The sequence below is a fragment of the Protopterus annectens genome, chromosome 3.part0, assembly GCF_019279795.1.
Source record: "Protopterus annectens isolate FY-2018-M chromosome 3.part0, PAN1.0, whole genome shotgun sequence".
In the NCBI taxonomy this organism is placed as follows: Eukaryota; Metazoa; Chordata; order Ceratodontiformes; family Protopteridae; genus Protopterus; species Protopterus annectens.
This window is the reverse complement of record NC_056731.1, coordinates 1,522,905,007-1,522,925,210: the sequence shown is the minus strand read 5'-3', so window position 1 is coordinate 1,522,925,210 and position 20,204 is coordinate 1,522,905,007. Positions and strand designations below refer to the sequence as shown.

Here is a 20,204-nt window from a genome sequence, read left to right as displayed (position 1 = left end):
TCTATCTGTAGTCCTTATCAGTAGAAGAACATGAAGGAGAACCTTCTTTTGATTCACAGCTCACCCCTTGTTGGACAACCTTTCATATTTCATCATTAGCATGTACACTTCATCAAAAAAATAATTTTGTCCCTCCGGGGAAAAACACTTTGAAGATGGCTAGGTACAGCAGTCTGAATCTCATGCCCGCTTTTCAACCTTCCCTAAATAATGGAATATTTACTCCTCTTCTGCCTGGTGTACACTGAGTAAACATTCTCCAAACACACCCTACTGTCTCCCACTTTTAGCACTTTATCTTTCTACAGCAGTTTTGTCAAAATCAACTCCTTCTGCAGATAACACTGCATCCTTACTTTTAATGGTCTAGGTTGTTTTCTAGTAACCAGATTTGGAGCAAACACACAATGTGCTCTTTCAATTAACATTCCCCATTGTGGAATACCAGTCCAGTTGCTTATTTGTGCTTTCATAAAATTAATGCAGTTTGTTCCTTCCAACTTCTCTGGTACAGCATAAAATCTCGGGTTTTCTCTACCTACTCTATCCTCCAACTCTTATTTTTTGAAACATCTCTTCTTGTCCAGTGTCATATTCAGCCACACTTTTCCTCATTTCAACCTCTCAGTTTTGCAGTTCTGTCACCTTATAGTAATATCTGTTTAAAGCTTTTTTCCCCATTTTTTCAACTTTTTGTTTGTGTTGATACATTCCGTCGATGTTTAATTTATTTTAACCAGATCTGTGTGCAGCTGCTTTGCACTCTCCTCTAGGTTACTGGAAGTCATGTCCGGAACTTTTACTGCTTCTTGCTAAACAACTGCAGTACTCCTCCCAGTCTGTGTTTCTTTCTCACCTTTTGTAGCTAATTTTCCTCCAGGTCCTTTACATTTCTTTTTTTTTCCTTGGCATCCAGGCAATGCAGTTACTGAAATTTATACATACATCTAGGTCCACTAGCCTTCTTAGCTGAGTTCTGTTTTCAAACTAGGAGAGTCATAATTAGGCTGTTACTCAATGTACAGCCATCTTAGAAGTCCCCATCCTGTAGGAAGGTTTGACCCAAACAAATAAATGGTGCTAACATCATGGACTGAAACTAAATTCCAAATACATTACAGTAACATTTGGGAAGTCATCTATCCCAGGGAACTACTGCACAGACAATACATCCATAAGAGTTGATATAGTTGTTCGGGACTTGGGAACTTATGGACACAGTGACTTAACTTCTGACCAACATGTGTCCATTGCTGTAACAAAGTCCTTCTATACTGCACAGCTTATAAATAAAGGGATTGTATCCAGATCTATGGCTGTCACTGACCCTTTTACTTAACTCTCATTAAGCCAGTCATTGAACACAATGCCCCCCTTTGGTATGTATTTGTCCAGACACAGACAATAACTGGAATACCTGCAGACATAGCTTTTTAAAAGGATACAAGGCTCGAACAACAGGATAGATAGGTAGATATAGTACAGAGTAAATCAACTGTTACTACTAATAAAAAAAATAATCAAGCTGTTTCTGCTACTTGCACACAAATAAACATATCTACTATTTATTTATTTAAATAGTTATACACTACTATTTAAATAAATAAATATATCTTCCTACTGCAGGCAGAAGGGAAGAGATTTATTTTATAAGTCCCTTCCTTTCCATTATGAGCTGTCAACTGTACTTGATTCTGCAAGGGTCTCTCAGTGCACTGACAGTTTTAACACCTCTGCAGTAGTGTGGGGAGAGGGGGGGCGGTCAATTCCTGGGACTACAAAAGAGAACCCCAAACAAAGGCCTGCAATTTAACTACTTTTTTGGCTGCAGCTGGATAACTTCTAAGTATAGTGTAAAACAAGCCTCGAGTCAAACATAAATGAGGGTGATTACAGACAGAAAAGAAGCAGATGGTACAGAAGATGACAGTGACTCATACAAATCCCATTATATGTCAATGGCATGGGAATTCACAGATACTTCATTATGTCTGACATGAGTCATACAAATTACTATGGGAAAGAGAAAGGGTTGAGGAAGAACAAGATCCCATTGATACATCAAGCCCCATTGGTAGCCATGTTGCGGAAAACAGGCTAAAATTACAAATAAAGCACTTAGAGTGATTTTGAAGTGTTAAATAGGTCTGCAAACAAAGACAATGTGAAAAGAAAAAAAATTTTTTAGTTCTAGGGTGGAGTTTTCCTTAAAAAAATCTAAATTATTTCCCAGTTCAGTCTTCAAAATGCAACCAAACCTGTTTCAATGAGACAAACTACAATTGCCAGCAAGTGATGGCAGTAATTCAGAGCCAAAACTGCTGTATGATGACCATGAAGAAAATGTAACATTCTATTATGTACTCAGAAAAAGAAAGTGTAATAATTTCAGCAACATCTAGACTTGCCTACACATTTATCTTTTTGATTACTGGTCACAAAACTCATGACAAGCACTGATGTTTATAAATTCTACATAGTTAAGTTTATGTATATATCTTTCATAACTTTGTAAGCATATACTTGAAGGCATATATTTTGATAGGTATGGTCTGTCTTGTTCAAGTGTTTAACTACTGAAAAAAAATGCTTGTATTAGACACATGGGTTTTAAACTGTGATTTTTTTTTTTACTTACCGGTATTTCAATTTTTGCTTTAAATGTATGGTCTTTTTTTATATTCTGCACATGGATAACTGGACCAGTTAAAACACCTGTCCCAGTATTGCTGCAATCCACAGTATAAATGGGCAGATTTGAAACACCTACAAACTGGGGAGTAAAACAAGGAAAACAAATTAATATTTAGTTTAGCTTTAAATGATGTTTTCATAGGCTGTCTGCTCAAAAGGAAAAGTACTATCAAATTCTATTTATTCATGCTAACTAGAAAAATAAACAATTGTTTATTTACTGTTTGAGCAACAGAAAACCTTTCAGTACCACATTTAGTAGTAATTTTATACTTGGCACTGATGGGTGACTGGAAGCAATGCACAGATTAAAAAATACAACTATAACATCCATAGCTGTCAGACAGCTATCCATATATGTATGAATGCCTCAATTCAATTTAGACAATGACATTTCTGTTCAACAAAGGTACTACACACCAAACAATGACATTCTGTGCATTTCGATAACCAGAACACAAGCCTTACAGAGCATCTGCTTTTTAAGAAATATAGGCATAATAACAAAGGAAGGCATACAGAAATATAACAAAGGAAAGCATACTGAAAAATACTTTACAATCTTCAGCAAAGCAATTTACAAGCAACTCTTTATCTTGGTGATGTGACTGGTAGAACATTCATAAAGGAGGAGATAGTACAGTTGTCTAAGTAAACTTGCCGCGACTGCAGTTTGCAGTTCAATGGTTTCTGTAGCATAAAGCTTTATGGGACATATCTGGCAAGGATATCGGCTGTGCAGAAGTTTTCCTTGTGCACTGTATGTCCGCAAAAGCATGCTGACAAAAAAAAAACATATGGGTGTCAAAATCGCAGACCTTTCTAGTCTTAAAAAGTGAGTCTGAAGCCTAAACATAAGTCATGTCCAGGAATATGAAATAATGTCAACATAAACAAGAAACAAGGGGGCAAATATGACTGGGACTCCATCCCAGTCAGTGTTAAAATGCAAATAAAAAGGGGGGATGGAGGGAAGGTGTTAGTATAGCAACAATGATCTATTCAAATGACTACTGTTATTTTAAAGCAGAAAATTGTGTAGAGACGAAACCAGCCTGCTTTCATAAAATAATAAAAGTTTTTTCCAATATGAAATGAGCACTTTCACAGCTAAAGATACTACTTCATCAGATATTGAAAAGAACTAAAGCTGCAAAAGCAGCTTATATGCAGATCTAATCACATGTTTAACAAGCCAATTAACTCTTAAAAAAGACAACATAATACATAAAAGCAAATAGTCTCTGAACTTTTTTACTGTTACTTACACAACTGTGCTTTTCATCATTAGATCACTGTTGCAGTAACATAATACTATATGGGACGACTGCCACAGCTTATACAAAAAGGGAGGAAGCAAGAGCAGTGTCTAGAAATAACTGGAGAACAGACCGAGCAAATCATGTTCTGGCTTCTGGAAAAGGAATCGATTTTATAGTGCTTAGTGAATTCATAGGTTCATGAGTTTGTAACACTGCTCAGGCCAATTGACCATCCAGTAACACTAATCACTTAATACTAGGATCATGTACCTTAATTTCTTTTAAAAGGTTCTATACTTGCGGGATGTTGTATATTTGCTGGGATTTTATTCCACTGTATCGCCATTTTATGATTTATATTTGAATAATGCAGTTTTGTTTTACATGCCTGTATGCAAAACTTCGTATTTTTGTGTTTGCATGTTTTATTGCATATAAATATTTCCATATCAAATAACATTTTTTAATATAAAATTGTGAAATATTTTATACACAAGTATTACTCTCCTACACATATACCTATAATGAACTATATAAAGATTTAGACATTTACACCTGCTCATATAATCCAAATCTTTAACTGATATAATTCTTTTTGCAAATTTTCTTTGCATCCATTCAAAAGTTTTGAATTGTACTTCTGTTTATACACAAAATATGTTACATTCCAATATAAAATCTATTATAAGCTTTAAATAATGAGACAAACTTTGTCCTTTTCAGAGAGATTTTTAACAAGAAATTCATTTGTTTCACTGTTTTAATACTAATACTAGACCCACCATAAACTGTAGACATCCATACACTAACAAATACCCCAAACATTGCTCAATCTACTTCTGCACCAACATCTATTCCTCCTAACCATCTCTTCCTCCAAAGCCACCCTGTCTCATTCTGGCTAACAATATATATGACTCCGCATTAACCACTACCCTTCCTACATCCTCCCAATCACCTCATAAAAACAACCATCGCCTTCATAATACTAATACTTTAAGACTGTTATGGCTATTTTTATTCTATTTTCATATATAGTCTGCATTACTAAATATTACGTATAAAAATGCAAAACTCGTATAATGTTTGTAAATATCAGCTAAAACAAATGTTATTATACCTGTAATTGTTTGTAATGTATAATGTTCCTGGAGCTTTTCTCCCCGGGCCTCCACTGAAAAAGGGCTATTCTGTAGCTCATTTGGATTTCTCCCGGTCAACAAATGTAAAATAAACATGAGTACCAAAAGATATATCTACTGCGATTGTAATACCCAGGTCTTTATATTGCCTAACCTCTTTAAGTGGTACCGATGCATCCATTAAGTGTTTACAAAAATACACAATGTTAATTTTTTTCTAGATTGAACTTTAATCTAATCAAATCTGCCCAATCCCACACTGATTTCACATAACTACTTAGGTAGTCAATATTATTTCATATAATAAATCCGATTTCACAACTGTTGGCATATTTATGCTCTGAAAAGTTCTTATTCCTTGGAATTTTTTGAGAAACAACATTAAAAGGTATAGGAAAAGGCCTCTGTACGACAGCTAGTCTGACTGGCAAATAATCAGACTGAGTACACTGGACAGCCATGAAATACTCCACCTAATGTAACAATTTACCTCAGGTTTAATTAGGCATTTATTGATTACAGAAAGTGTAAGACAAGACAATCAGAAGCTTTGACAAGATAAATATATGACTCCAGGGGTCAAGCCTAGGTGTAAGGCTATTATAAATCTGATCGCAAAAACGTATTAAATTAGTCAATATTGATCAGCATGGATTTATCAAAGGTAGATCAATGTCTATTATAGGTATCTTATTACAAAGTCATTCCTAGGAGTTCTATAAATAGACTTAATGGTCTGTAATTTTTAATGTCATCCTTTTTGTCATTTTTATGAATAGGGGTAACATGAAATTGCTTCCATGACTTTGGAACAGTTTCACTTTGTAACAGTCTATTCAAAATTTTATGTAATACTGGAGTCTATTCTCTTTTAATGTTCAGTAACATGGCTGGAATTATACCACATCCCACTGACAGAGCTGATTGTGTTTATGGCATATTTAATCCTATTCAAAGTAATTATGGGGGCACATTTTTTAATTAAACCACTGAATTTTTCTATAACCAATTAAGAGGAATAATGAGATTCACAGATGCCTTGAACCTTACAATCTTGAAATATTTTCTGGGTGATGTCTCAGACAGATTGGAAAAGATAAGAAAAGCTTCCAAATACAAATTCACCATTTCTTGTGCTGCTGATGCCTAAGAAGAGACATATAAAGAAGGCAGTCTAAAAGCACAATCATGTGCAATGGAATAAAGGAGGATTGTTGAATATTTGCCTGGAAGCTCAGACTGATAAGGAACGAAGAAACTCATGTTTAAAATTCTTGCCATCTGGCAAAAGACTCTGCAAAGATCAACAAGTCATCTAAATAAGAAAAAAATGTGAATTGTAAGCACCCTAGGAGCTGTAGATAACTCAAAGAGTAATGTGGAGATAATAAGACCTAGACACAGAAGCTGAATTTTTTTCAGAAGTCTAGGCATGTGATAAGCATCTCTAATGCTACAATAAAGATTATAAGGGGAATAACTGGTAACAGACTCTGAAGAGTCAACATTTTTAATTTTGGTACTTTCACAAGCTTAATGAAAAAGGAAAGCTCTAGAACTGGTCCCAAGGAATGCATGTTTTTTGAAACCGGAAACATTGTGAAATGAAAACCTTCCTCTACTTGGTCAAAAGGCAGTGGTGGCATGACTCCTACAGTAACCAAGTGTTGAACCTAAGGAAAAAAACTCTGCTTGGTTTGGGGGGGGGGTAGGGAGGAATTCCCCGAAAGAAGCTATGTGACAATTGTACTGAACCAGTACTAGTACCCATGAGTCTGCAATAACGTGTTACCAAAGGGAAAGACTGCCAGCCAGTATACTATACAAATTAGAGATTTTAAGACAGGAAGAGAGTTGGATGAAGAATGCTGACAGTCATTCTGAAGGTGCAGTCTTGTCCCTTTTTTAAAGATACCCATTTTTATTGTTCTCCTCCTGCCATCTCTTTTTTGTTCCCAGTTTACCCAAAATGCCACACTAACACAAACTAATAAAAACAAAAAAGAAGAACCGGGAAAATTGTCAAGTCACGTTTATTAAATTAGATTAAGCGCTTTCATCCTAGTACAATGGACTTCTTCAGAATAGCGACTGCCATCACAGCAATTCCTTATATAGTACTAAAACACAATCAAATATTCAATTAATCAATAAAACTATTTTATTTATTTTACATTTGGTTACCGGAAAAGTCCAACTGAACAAAAATCCTTTTTCAGCAGAGGCCCGGTGAGAAAAACTCCACATAAAACATAGATTAACAAGTACAATTACATGGCAAATGAAAAGCACTATACAATTTTATGCACAGGAAAACTAGGATAATAAGACAAGACTGTACATCAGCTAAAAGTAAGGTCCACTTAAAACATAGACTAACAAGTACAGTTTCATAAGTACAGAATAACACTATATATTTAAATCAAGGCTAAACTACGATAACAGTTAAGACTATATGTCAATCAAAATCAATTAAACTCTTTAATCTGTACTATCCAAAATAACATTCCATATGATATGGTAATGTAACAATATAGGTATACACAAGTCCCTATACTTAGGAGAGGTGTTGCCTGATGAGAGTAGGAGAGAAGTATGAGAAAACAGATTTGCCAGACAGAATGAAGTCAATAGTCAGAGAAAAAGGGAGGAGGGTTAATCATGGGTGAGCAGGAGGAGTTGGAAATAGACTAACCTGGGGAGTAACAGTCGCAGATCCAGTTTGCTTGTATGTGTTTTTAGTGATTTTTTAAACTGAGCCACAGATGATGTGGCTGTTATATTAGTGGGCAAGGTGCTCCATTTTTTTGCTATACAATTTGAATAGACGGAGGCTCCTGTAGAGTTGTTGGTTTTAGTGACGAAGTAGAGCTTTATTGTTGGAGCGCAGGACCCTAGTACTGGAATAGGAATGTACTAGATTTTGTATTGCAGGGGTTTTATCAAGGTAGTACAGAATCTTACAGGTTAGTAAAAGTTGGTTGTAAAGGAGAAGATAGGAAGTTCAAACCAGCTGAGCTGTTTAAGGGCCGAGCAGTGGTGTGTTTGATGTTGGCTACTGGTGGTGAATTTTGTTATAGCAGGCATCAAGTTTAGTTAAATCAGTCTTTGTAAGATTGGTGAGGATAGAGGAGGTGTACAGAAGTGAAGATATGAGATGCATTTGTGCTATTTTAGTCCTGGTGTTGTTTGTGAGGGATTGTTATTTTTATATAGTGTCCCCAGTTTTTTTATGTACTTTCTTTATGGTGAGTGAAATGCGGATGTCAAATTTCATACTGCAGTCTATCTCTACTCCTAGAAGTTTGATGCGAGTGACAGGAGAGATAGTCGTTTTGTTATTAGAAATGATAGTAAATGGGGATACATTAGTAGGGTGGAATATGAAAAGTTTGCTTTTACTGGGTTTGAGTATTAGTTGAGAGTTGGTAAGCCATTCTTCTACAGAAAAGAGAGAGGTTTGTGTTAGTAACTGCAGTTCCTGGAGAGAGGGAGAGGAAAAGATTAGTGTTGAGTCATTAGCATATTGGATGACTGAGGCATCTAAAATAGAGGTATGGAAGTTGATAAGAAGACAGAGAAAAGTAAAGGACCAAAGATGGAGCCCTGAGGAACACTCAGTGTTACTGGTAGTAAAAAGGAGAGTTCTTGCCTCCACTGTACTGCTTGCTGTCTACCTGTTAAATAGCTTTGAAGCCAGGTTATGGTAGGTTTACTGAAATTCAGTTCTGAGAGGATACTGATAAGTTTGTTGTGGTTAACCATATCAAATGCCTTAGAGAGGTCAAGAAAGACAGCAGAGACATAGTTGCCATTATTTTTATGGTTGTTTACTGTATGAGTGAAAGACATAAAGGCTGTTGTGGTGCTGTGATAGGGCCTGAAGGCATGTTGAGTGTCTGTAAGGAGGTTATTGGTGGCGAGGTAGTCCACGAGTTCTGAATGCATACATCTCTCCAGTATTTTGGACAGAGGTGATAGTATTGCTATAAGCCAACAGTTGGTTAACTCTTTAGAATTACCCCCTTTGTGGAGTGGAATAATGTGAGAAATGTTCCAAATCTTAGGGACAAGATTTTCAGATACTGAATGGTTAATAAGTATGGAGACAAGGTAATGCAGTAGCATCAGCGGCTACTTTCATAGATTCAGCTGGAAGTTTATCAGCGGCTAGGGTGGTGGGTTTTAGTTTCTTAATAGTGTTAGTAAAGACAGGATAGAAGCTAAAGCCATTGTTTGTTGCATGGTAGTTTGGTGGTGGGTTGGAGGATGAACAGTTTTGAGAGTTAGCAAGGGCCAGTATGGACTCAGTGAAGAATTTGTTGAAGACTATGGGAACACTGAGTGAGGTACTAATTGCTGTCCATAATTTTTGGGGGTTATTTTGATATTTAGTTTGCATATTGTGGTAGTAGGTAATTTTGTCTATTTTTATACATTTCTTTGACTTGTTATGGAGTTCCAGGTATGCCTGTTTATCTGTATGGGATCCAGTTTTGTGTGCCAGTGATCCCAGGCTTTATCTCCGGATTTCAGGCAGGATCTAGTCTCCTTGCTCATCCAGGGAGCATAGCTGGACTTGACTCTAATAGTTCTAGTAATTACTAAATTAATATTAATACTATTAATACTAAATTACTTGGTGTCACCATCGACGACAAACTAAAATTTGATATACATATCAATCAACGTATAAAAAAACACCACCAAAAACTTGGCCTTCTGTACCGCAATCATAAGTTTTTTCTCCCACCTCCAAACCCTCTCTAGCCATGTCTCTCCTCTTACCCAGTCTTCTGTATGCAGCCCCAGTCTTTACTAACCTTCAGTCATCCCTTCTCAGCAAACTAGAGCAAACCTACAATAAAAAAGCTAAATTTGCCTCCAGTCTGCCCTATAAAACCAACCATTGCCTTGCCCTTAAGTTTTTGCAATGGCCTGAATTTCCAAAACAACTGCCCTTTTCACAACTGCATATAATCCACTCAGTTCTTTATAACACCACTTCCTGCCCCTCTCTCTCGCTAATATTGTATCACAATACAACCCCCAATGTCAGCTTTGTACATCTGGCAAACATCTCCTGGACATCTATAAACCTACAAAAAATGTTGGTAAGTCACTATACAAATACTCAGTAGCTCACTCCTGGCACTCCCTTCCTCATCATATAAGTATCCCCAACAAGGCCCAATTCAAACGGGAACTTAAACACTACCTACAAAACACCTGATCCTGTCCATCCACAGCTCCTACCTAATTCGACTTACCATCTTCCTAAATTAAACATTCATACTCTCGTTATTTCTCTCTCCTCTCCCTAGTGCTAATTCTACAACATAACACCCAACTTTTGTCAATCTTTTTGACATCCAGATTAATTTGCTGTTACTGTGTATATATATATATATATATATATATATATATATATATATATATATATATATATGTATGTATATATGTATGTATATATATATATATATATGTGTGTGTGTGTGTGTGTGTGTGTGTGTGTGTATATATATATATATATATATATATATATATATATATATATACTTGTGTGTGTGTGTGTGTGTGTATATATATATATATATATATATATATATATATATATATATATATACATACACACATATGTTTATGTATGTATACATATATTTCTATATGCATTCACGCACAAACTTGTACAAAACTGATTTTATTAACTTTTTTATTGTATTAATTTCATGTGGTATACCAGTTGTGATGGAAATATTTGTCTTTAACAAAACGGTTTGATTTTACTAAAGTCTTTTGTTGTATTAATTCTTGCTGTATACCATTTATGTAAATGTTTTTCTTGAAAGACTGCAATTGTAACTGGAGCTTTTCTCCTCGGGTCTCCACTGAAAATGGCCCTTTGGCTCAGTTGGACCAACCTGGTTAACAAATGACAATAAATAAATAGTAGGAGCTTGGGAGTATAAGATCTCTAGAAAGATTGAGTTGAACAGCTTTACCAAGGTTAAGATTCTTGAGAGTAGTCCAGGTACATTGTTTTAGCGCATTAATAAAGCATGATGGGTTGAAGTTTTTCTTGTTTCTAATTACCTGATAGTTGGTGGGCTTTTCTTATGTGCAATGTCTTATTACAAATGCAGGTAAGTGATCACTTATACTATCAGTGAGGCATCCTGACTGACAGATGACAGTGGGTCTGTTTGTCAGGATCCAGTTGAGTACGGACTGTCTTGATGTTTTTTTCAATTCTAGTGGGAGATTAGATAAGCTGAGAAAATCCATGGAGGTTGATGAAATTGGTGGGAGAGCTTGAATTACAAGTTATCCAGTCAATGTTGAAGTCCCCCAAAATAAATGTATCATGTTGGAGGAACTCTGAGGCCCAGTCAAGTAGGGTCTCCAGGGTGGGTATGCTGTTGCGAGTTGGTATGTACCAATCAATTATGTAGATACTTTTTCTGGGGTTAATTTTTAGTTTTGCTATTACAGTTTCTTCATTGCCTAATATGGATGTGTGCATGTCCAGCTTTTCTACATTTAGTAGCTTTTTAAACAGTATAGCTACACCATCTCCTTTTTTAGCCATTTGATCATTACGTAGGATATCATAGCCAGGTGCTAGGATTTCACTATTGGAAATGACAGGTTTAAGCCATGTTTCAGTTAACAATACTATGTCAGGGGAATGTAGGGAAGGATTAGCGTGAAGGTCATGAACTTTATTGGTTATGCTTCTGACATTCATATTTAGTGCAAGCAGGTCATTAGCTGTTCTAGGAAGTAAGGATGTGTTAAGTGATGGATTAGGGAATGTTTTTTTCAATTGTTTTATTGATTAATTTAATAATTCAGTGTTTTAGTACTATATAAGGAATTGCTGTGATGGTAGTCGCTATTTTGAGGAAGTCCATTGTACTAGGATGAAAGCGTTTAATCTAATTTAATAAACGTGGCTTGACGGTTTTCCTGTTTTTTCTTTTTTGTTCCCAGTTTACCAGATGTCAGGGATTGATTATTTTGCCTTTTACAAAAAGCAGAAGGTTTATAAGATTTATAATACGGGGCTTGAACAATCTTACTAATTCCCTGAATTAATTTCCCTCTGCTATCAAAAAGCTTGAGAACCTCAACAGCAGCAAGGCCAAATAAATTCCCGCTGTCTAAAGAACAGTTTAAAATCTCAGACTTTACCTCTTGAGAAACGTTTTTGAGTATGTACCCAGGCATATCTTCTCAGAACAGTAATAGTGGCCCTAGACACAGTGCACAATCATAAAAACTCTTTGAATCATGTTCAGATACCTGAGATGAGACAGGTAACAGATTTTAAGATTCAGACAGGAACTAACTTCAAGGAAACATGGCAGAACAATCCCACAAGCTTTCAAAACCTGACAGAATAAACTAGTAGAAGGAAATTCTCTTATGAAAGCTGTAGAATACCATACCTACTTATTTGCAGGGGAAGGATTGGTATTAAAAACTGTTCTGCATTTTTTGCGGTCTGAAAATAGATAGGGTTACTGCATCCCACATTTAATAAATTCTCCACAATCAGGATAATAAGATGGAATGGGTGGAGCATGTGGTAAATCCACTTGCAGCACATCATAACATCACCTCAGTTTAGGGATAACATGAAGTTGTTCCCACAAAAAGTATACATCATTCATCCTGGAACTAGTCACAGAAAACTCATGTAATGGAGTTGGAGAGGACAAACATTCCTCTGAATCAGAGTCTTGGGCTTGAGAATCATACAAGGAAAAAGTCCTGTCTTTGTCAGAAACTTCTTGATTTATTTTCCTCAGGACTATATGGATTTCTGCTCTCCAGGATGGAAAGTCTAGAATAAACCCTTGGCAAGTAAAATAATAATTCTAACAAACAGACAAATGTCTTCAGATGAGCAATGTCTAACTTTTTCTTTCTTTTTTCAAAGGACACTACCCTGGAAAGAAACAGACAGAGATGGTACTTAAGGCAAGAGGTCTCTCTCCCCCTCCACTCTGTGAAGAACCTCCTAGATAAACTCCCAGACCTACAGAAATCTGGACTGGACAATGGAACAGCCACAGAAGATGTGGCTAACCCCTTGTCCATGGTGGCAGAATGCACTACACCAGCGGAACCCACAGAAACCAGTGAGTGGTCTGAGGAACAACAAACGGCTATTGCAAAATTACCCACTAGTAGCCGAGGCACTGTCTGAGCCCACGGTGTAGGCAAAGACTCGTGTGTGTGTGTGTGTGTGTGTGTGTGTGTGTGTGTGTGTGTGTGTGTGTGTGTGTGTGTGTGTGTGTGTATATATATATGTATGTGTATGTATACATATATATATATATATATACATACAAAGGAAGAATAAAAAGCAGGACCAGTGTAAGAACCCATTCTGCAACTGAGGACTTATTGCTGGTAAGCGCTGCTGGGAAAGGTTGGTCATAATGTAACTAACAGGCAAGTGTTAAGCAGCACACACACATGCTCAAAATTCAAAAATGAAAGCACAAGCAGTACACCAAACATTGTCAGAATTCTGTGTCCCTTTCACAGAAAGTGCACGGAGAGAAAAAAAGAAATGAAGGTAAGTTGTCAAGAAGTGTACACAAGCAATAAACAAAATACATTTCTAGCCCTGAAATACACTTTCCAATGCTTAAATATAACACCTTCAAGGAAGATATCGTAGCAAGTAAAATAATGTAGTTAAGTTGTTAAAATACGCATTTGAAGTAAATCCTAATCTTTTCTTTCACTGCAGTTCTCAAAAGATGTACATTCTTATTACAAAAACAGCCCTAATATTCAATAAGCCCAGTTCTAAACAATACCTTCTGATAAGGCTCACTTGATATTAATACAATTGCCAGTATGCTTCAGATAATAAAAATACATTAAAAAATATTTAAAAAGGCAGTACTTTTGTGGGAAAGGTTCCCAAATGGGGATTTGTGAAGCCTGTAGCCAACTGCTAGTACTGTGAAGCCTCAGAGCTGCTTTTCCTTGATGCAACAAGAACGTACTGAAGCTGTCTGCACTCTGACTGCTGATTTCCCTCCAAGGCACTAGACAATCAGCAGTTAAAGTGTAGATATGGAAAGGAGCAACTAAATTTTTTTCAAAACTGGACAGATGTTGCATCTTGTCCAGGATGCAACCCCAAAAGCCAAAGGTTACTGCATTAGAGAGAATGATGAACTTCCGTAACTGTCTGTTCTGAATGGTGGCAAACAGATCTACTTGAGTTCCACACAGATGGATTATCTCCTGGAAAACACTATTACGCAAGTGCTACTTGTGTGTTTGGGGGGGGGGTTCTATCCTTGTCCAGCTAGCTTGCCTGTCACAAAATTATACTCTGATGGAATGGAAGTACTTTGTAGAGACAGAGTGGCTGCACAGCAAGTTACCAAGCTAGCGCTGATAATTTACAAAGGAGGTAGGATCTGGATCCCCCTTGTTTATGTATCACATCACCGTGGAGTTGTCTGTAATGATTAACAGAAGCTCTGGAACCCACAGATGGTTCATGGTTTTGAGTGTATTCATCAATGCCATCATTTCCTTGAGGTTTATGTGCTTTCCTTTCTCCTAACAGTCCTAAAAAAACTTGCATTTTACCCCCTTGGAAACAGCTCCCTGATGCATCGTTGGTTACAGACTGGATAGGGGTGAAGGGGATGGAGAATCTGTGTCGAGGGATAACAGATTCATCCACCACTGCAGCTCTCTCTTGACAAACTTGGCATTTAAATTTGAAAAATGGCGGGGTCCTGCTGTTGAGTCCAGAATCATTTGAGAAACCACAGAATGTCTCTCACATGTAGCCTGTCTAGAGGAAGCATGAGAATTATAGACATTATATATCCTAATAGCCTAATATAGTCTCTGGCTGTTGTGTGATTCTGGAGGGAAAACACCAGATATTGTTCCTAATCAGGCACTACCCCGTCCTGAAGAAGGAAGGTCATCATGGGGGCTGTATCAAGGAAACAACACAGAAACACTATCCTGTCAGATGGAATGTGTGATTTTTCTAGAATAAACTGAAAAAACAGGTTGTGAAGAAGATTATTGACAACCAAGAAAGAGTCTGCAAAAATAAGGCAATTGTGTAAAAAAGGAAAAATATGCATTCCCTGTAACCTGCAATAAGGTATTTTTGAAGTTAGACACTTTGTAAACAGTGCTGGAGATGCTGACAACCCAGGTGACAGAGAAAAATGAAAATAAGAACCAGACACACAAAAATCTTAATTGTCTGAACTTTTTATGAAAGTGAATGTGATGACAAGCATTTTTTAAATCTAGAGTCACTAGAAAAATCAAATGAGGAATGAGAGGTAACAGAGACTGTAAACAGTTTTTTTTTAAATATTGGAATCTTGATACATACATGGTTAGAAGGGAAAGATCCAACACAAGTCTCCAGGATCCCTCTTTCTTTGACACAAGAAATATTCCTCAATATAATCTTTCTTCTATTTGCTTTAGTGGGAAAAGTTCTAATAGTACTTAAGGAAGCATTTGATCCATGATATGAGAAAAAAAGTAGGTGTGATTAATGGGATTAGAAGGAATCATGTGATATGCAGGAAGACAGCTGTAATCTTTTTTTGTATTATTTCCAAGACTCAAGAGGTTGACCTAATCTGGTGGCAAGGACATTTTGAGACAAGATTAAAGGATTGCTAGGGGAGGGGAAGAGACTGTTGAATAGAAACTGCCCCAGGGCTTGGAATTCTTTCTTTTTGTAACCACTCTACCACTGCTTTCTAAAATTTTATTCCTCTGACTTTTGCTGTGATTTCTTGAAGAGCTTTCTATAAAAGGACCCTGGATTAGAAAAGGAAAGCGCAGTTGTGTAAAAAGAAGTTACGTCTTACCATAACGTTCCATCTGTGTTGTGGATCTTCACTAATTCTTGACTGCAAGTTCGGTTCTGAGCCTCGGAACAGACATGGCTGTTTACTTCAACTCGCACCTCTCAAACTCTCAAGCTAGACTCTACCCATAATGCTCCTCTCTAAATTACCTCAGACTGAGTTTGCCTAAAATAGTGGCAGACAAATAAGAATAGGAGACCAGATCTTTGTCCCTATTATGAAGCCAGTCTTGGAAGTATTCGATCCACTAAAAGTCATAGGTTGGGGGAAAGATGGGGAGAATGTCAAGGATTAGTGGACAGACAACACAGATGGAACGTTATGGTAAGATATAGCTTCTTTATCTGATGTTGTCAATCTTGACATAATCCTTGACCGTGGGACAAAGTCCCTAGCTACCTGAACCTTGGGAGGGTCTCACGGAAGAATATTCAATATTCCTGAGCACCATCGAGCCGAATGATGCACGTTCCCTAGAGATATATATATATATATATATATATATATATATATATATGGGGAAATTTGGGGAAGATAATGGTAAACTTTTCCTTTCCTTGTTTCTAGGAGTGAGAGGGAAAGACTGTTAAGTTAATCAAAAGGTGGAGCTGATCTAGTTCATTTTCCAGAAAAAATATCTTGCTAAATGGAGCATGAGTGTTCCATAACTAGGAAGCCATTTTAAATTAGTTTTAATTTTTTGTTGATGTAATAGGTGTCATATTTTTAACAAAAAATTAGGTGTCATATTTTAACAAAAAAAAAAGAAAAAATTATCTTAGCTGCACATTGTTCACATTTTGTGGAACTCCTATTGTTTTTAATTTTTTAACAGCATAAGCAAGCTGGTCTGATTTTTACTATTGATGCCAAAAGCATGGTTGTACATAAGTATTTTGCTCCTTAGAACTATGCTTCTGGAGAACTTAAATACTTTCTCTGGCATCTAATTTAATAAGCTACTGTAAAAGGAGATGTTACAAAAGTATACAGCTCTAAGATTGTTGTTGTGTGACATTTTGTACCTGTTTTGGCTAACCAGAGTTGTGACTACATTCTCATCATTATATCAGATGCATTTAAATAAGATATGTGATTCATGCATGTAGCCCACTTTTTTCCCACTCTCTTCATGTTTTTCATTGACAGCTTAAATTTAAAAGATGCAAGCTAGGTTAATGCATATCCCTTTTAGGGATGTATGGGTTTACAGTACATCTTTGTTAGCTAGTATATGCCATAAAGTCAGTACACATTATTATTTATTAATTTCTTTATTCAAATTAACCTACAATACAGCCACATTAGTCCACATAAACCAGTGTTTTTGTTTTGCTCTTCAGTTAATTTGAGACCTTTTTTTTGCTCTTCAGTTAATATGAGACCTTTTTTTTTTTGGTCCTCACCTGCCGTTTGCCCCCAGACCATTTTTGTTAACCCAATGCGGCCCTTGCAACTGAAAAGGTTGGACACCCCTGGTCTAGAATAAACCCTTGGCAAGTAAAATAATAATTCTAACAAACAGACAAATGTCTTCAGATGAGCAATGTCTAACTTTTTCTTTCTTTTTTCAAAGGACACTACCCTGGAAAGAAACAGACAGAGATGGTACTTAAGGCAAGAGGTCTCTCTCCCCCTCCACTCTGTGAAGAACCTCCTAGATAAACTCCCAGACCTACAGAAATCTGGACTGGACAATGGAACAGCCACAGAAGATGTGGCTAACCCCTTGTCCATGGTGGCAGAATGCACTACACCAGCGGAACCCACAGAAACCAGTGAGTGGTCTGAGGAACAACAAACGGCTATTGCAAAATTACCCACTAGTAGCCGAGGCACTGTCTGAGCCCACGGTGTAGGCAAAGACTCGTGTGTGTGTGTGTGTGTGTGTGTGTGTGTGTGTGTGTGTGTGTGTGTGTGTATATATGTATGTGTATGTATACATATATATATATATATATATATATATATATATATACATACAAAGGAAGAATAAAAAGCAGGACCAGTGCAAGAACCCATTCTGCAACTGAGGACTTATTGCTGGTAAGCGCTGCTGGGAAAGGTTGGTCATAATGTAACTAACAGGCAAGTGTTAAGCAGCACACACACATGCTCAAAATTCAAAAATGAAAGCACAAGCAGTACACCAAACATTGTCAGAATTCTGTGTCCCTTTCACAGAAAGTGCACGGAGAGAAAAAAAGAAATGAAGGTAAGTTGTCAAGAAGTGTACACAAGCAATAAACAAAATACATTTCTAGCCCTGAAATACACTTTCCAATGCTTAAATATAACACCTTCAAGGAAGATATCGTAGCAAGTAAAATAATGTAGTTAAGTTGTTAAAATACGCATTTGAAGTAAATCCTAATCTTTTCTTTCACTGCAGTTCTCAAAAGATGTACATTCTTATTACAAAAACAGCCCTAATATTCAATAAGCCCAGTTCTAAACAATACCTTCTGATAAGGCTCACTTGATATTAATACAATTGCCAGTATGCTTCAGATAATAAAAATACATTAAAAAATATTTAAAAAGGCAGTACTTTTGTGGGAAATGTTCCCAAATGGGGATTTGTGAAGCCTGTAGCCAATTGCTAGTACTGTGAAGCCTCAGAGCTGCTTTTCCTTGATGCAACAAGAACGTACTGAAGCTGTCTGCACTCTGACTGCTGATTTCCCTCCAAGGCACTAGACAAATAGCAGTTAAAGTGTAGATATGGAAAGGAGCAACTACATTTTTTTCAAAACTGGACAGATGTTGCATCTTGTCCAGGATGCAACCCCAAAAGCCAAAGGTTACTGCATTAGAGAGAATGATGAACTTCCGTAACTGTCTGTTCTGAATGGTGGCAAACAGATCTACTTGAGTTCCACACAGATGGATTATTTCCTGGAAAACACTATTACGCAAGTGCTACTTGTGTGTTTGGGGGGGGGGGGGGGTTCTATCCTTGTCCAGCTAGCTTGCCTGTCACAAAATTATACTCTGATGGAATGGAAGTACTTTGTAGAGACAGAGTGGCTGCACAGCAAGTTACCAAGCTAGCGCTGATAATTTACAAAGGAGGTAGGATCTGGATCCCCCTTGTTTATGTATCACATCACCGTGGAGTTGTCTGTAATGATTAACAGAAGCTCTGGAACCCACAGATGGTTCATGGTTTTGAGTGTATTCATCAATGCCATCATTTCCTTGAGGTTTATGTGCTTTCCTTTCTCCTAACAGTCCTAAAACAACTTGCATTTTACCCCCTTGGAAACAGCTCCCTGATGCATCGTTGGTTATAGACTGGATAGGGGTGAAGGGGATGGAGAATCTGTGTCGAGGGATAACAGATTCATCCACCACTGCAGCTCTCTCTTGACAAACTTGGCATTTAAATTTGAAAAACGGCGGGGTCCTGCTGTTGAGTCCAGAATCATTTGAGAAACCACAGAATGTCTCTCACATGTAGCCTGTCTAGAGGAAGCATGAGAATTATAGACATTATATATCCTAATAGCCTAATATAGTCTCTGGCTGTTGTGTGATTCTGGAGGGAAAACACCAGATATTGTTCCTAATCAGGCACTACCCCGTCCTGAAGTAGGAAGGTCATCATGGGGGCTGTATCAAGGAAACAGCACAGAAACACTATCCTGTCAGATGGAATGTGTGATTTTTCTAGAATAAACTGAAAAAACAGGTTGTGAAGAAGATTATTGACAACCAAGAAAGAGTCTGCAAAAATAAGGCAATTGTGTAAAAAAGGAAAAATATGCATTCCCTGTAACCTGCAATAAGGTATTTTTGAAGTTAGACACTTTGTAAACAGTGCTGGAGATGCTGACAACCCAGGTGACAGAGAAAAATGAAAATAAGAACCAGACACACAAAAATCTTAATTGTCTGAACTTTTTATGAAAGTGAATGTGATGACAAGCATTTTTTAAATCTAGAGTCACTAGAAAAATCAAATGAGGAATGAGAGGTAACAGAGACTGTAAACAGTTTTTTTTTAAATATTGGAATCTTGATACATACATGGTTAGAAGGGAAAGATCCAACACAAGTCTCCAGGATCCCTCTTTCTTTGACACAAGAAATATTCCTCAATATAATCTTTCTTCTATTTGCTTTAGTGGGAAAAGTTCTAATAGTACTTAAGGAAGCATTTGATCCATGATATGAGAAAAAAGTAGGTGTGATTAATGGGATTAGAAGGA

At 36.8% G+C, this 20,204-nt stretch overlaps 1 protein-coding gene across 1 annotated transcript in view; it reads right to left on the bottom strand.

The window, feature by feature from the left end:
- Positions 1–20,204, bottom strand: part of SMCHD1 (structural maintenance of chromosomes flexible hinge domain containing 1) — a 3,546,415-nt gene that overhangs the window by 1,747,344 nt on the left and 1,778,867 nt on the right. The window contains exon 24 of the mRNA XM_044065561.1: positions 2,639–2,773. Within this exon, the coding sequence (XP_043921496.1) occupies positions 2,639–2,773 (135 nt within the window). The remainder of the gene's footprint in view (positions 1–2,638; positions 2,774–20,204) is intronic.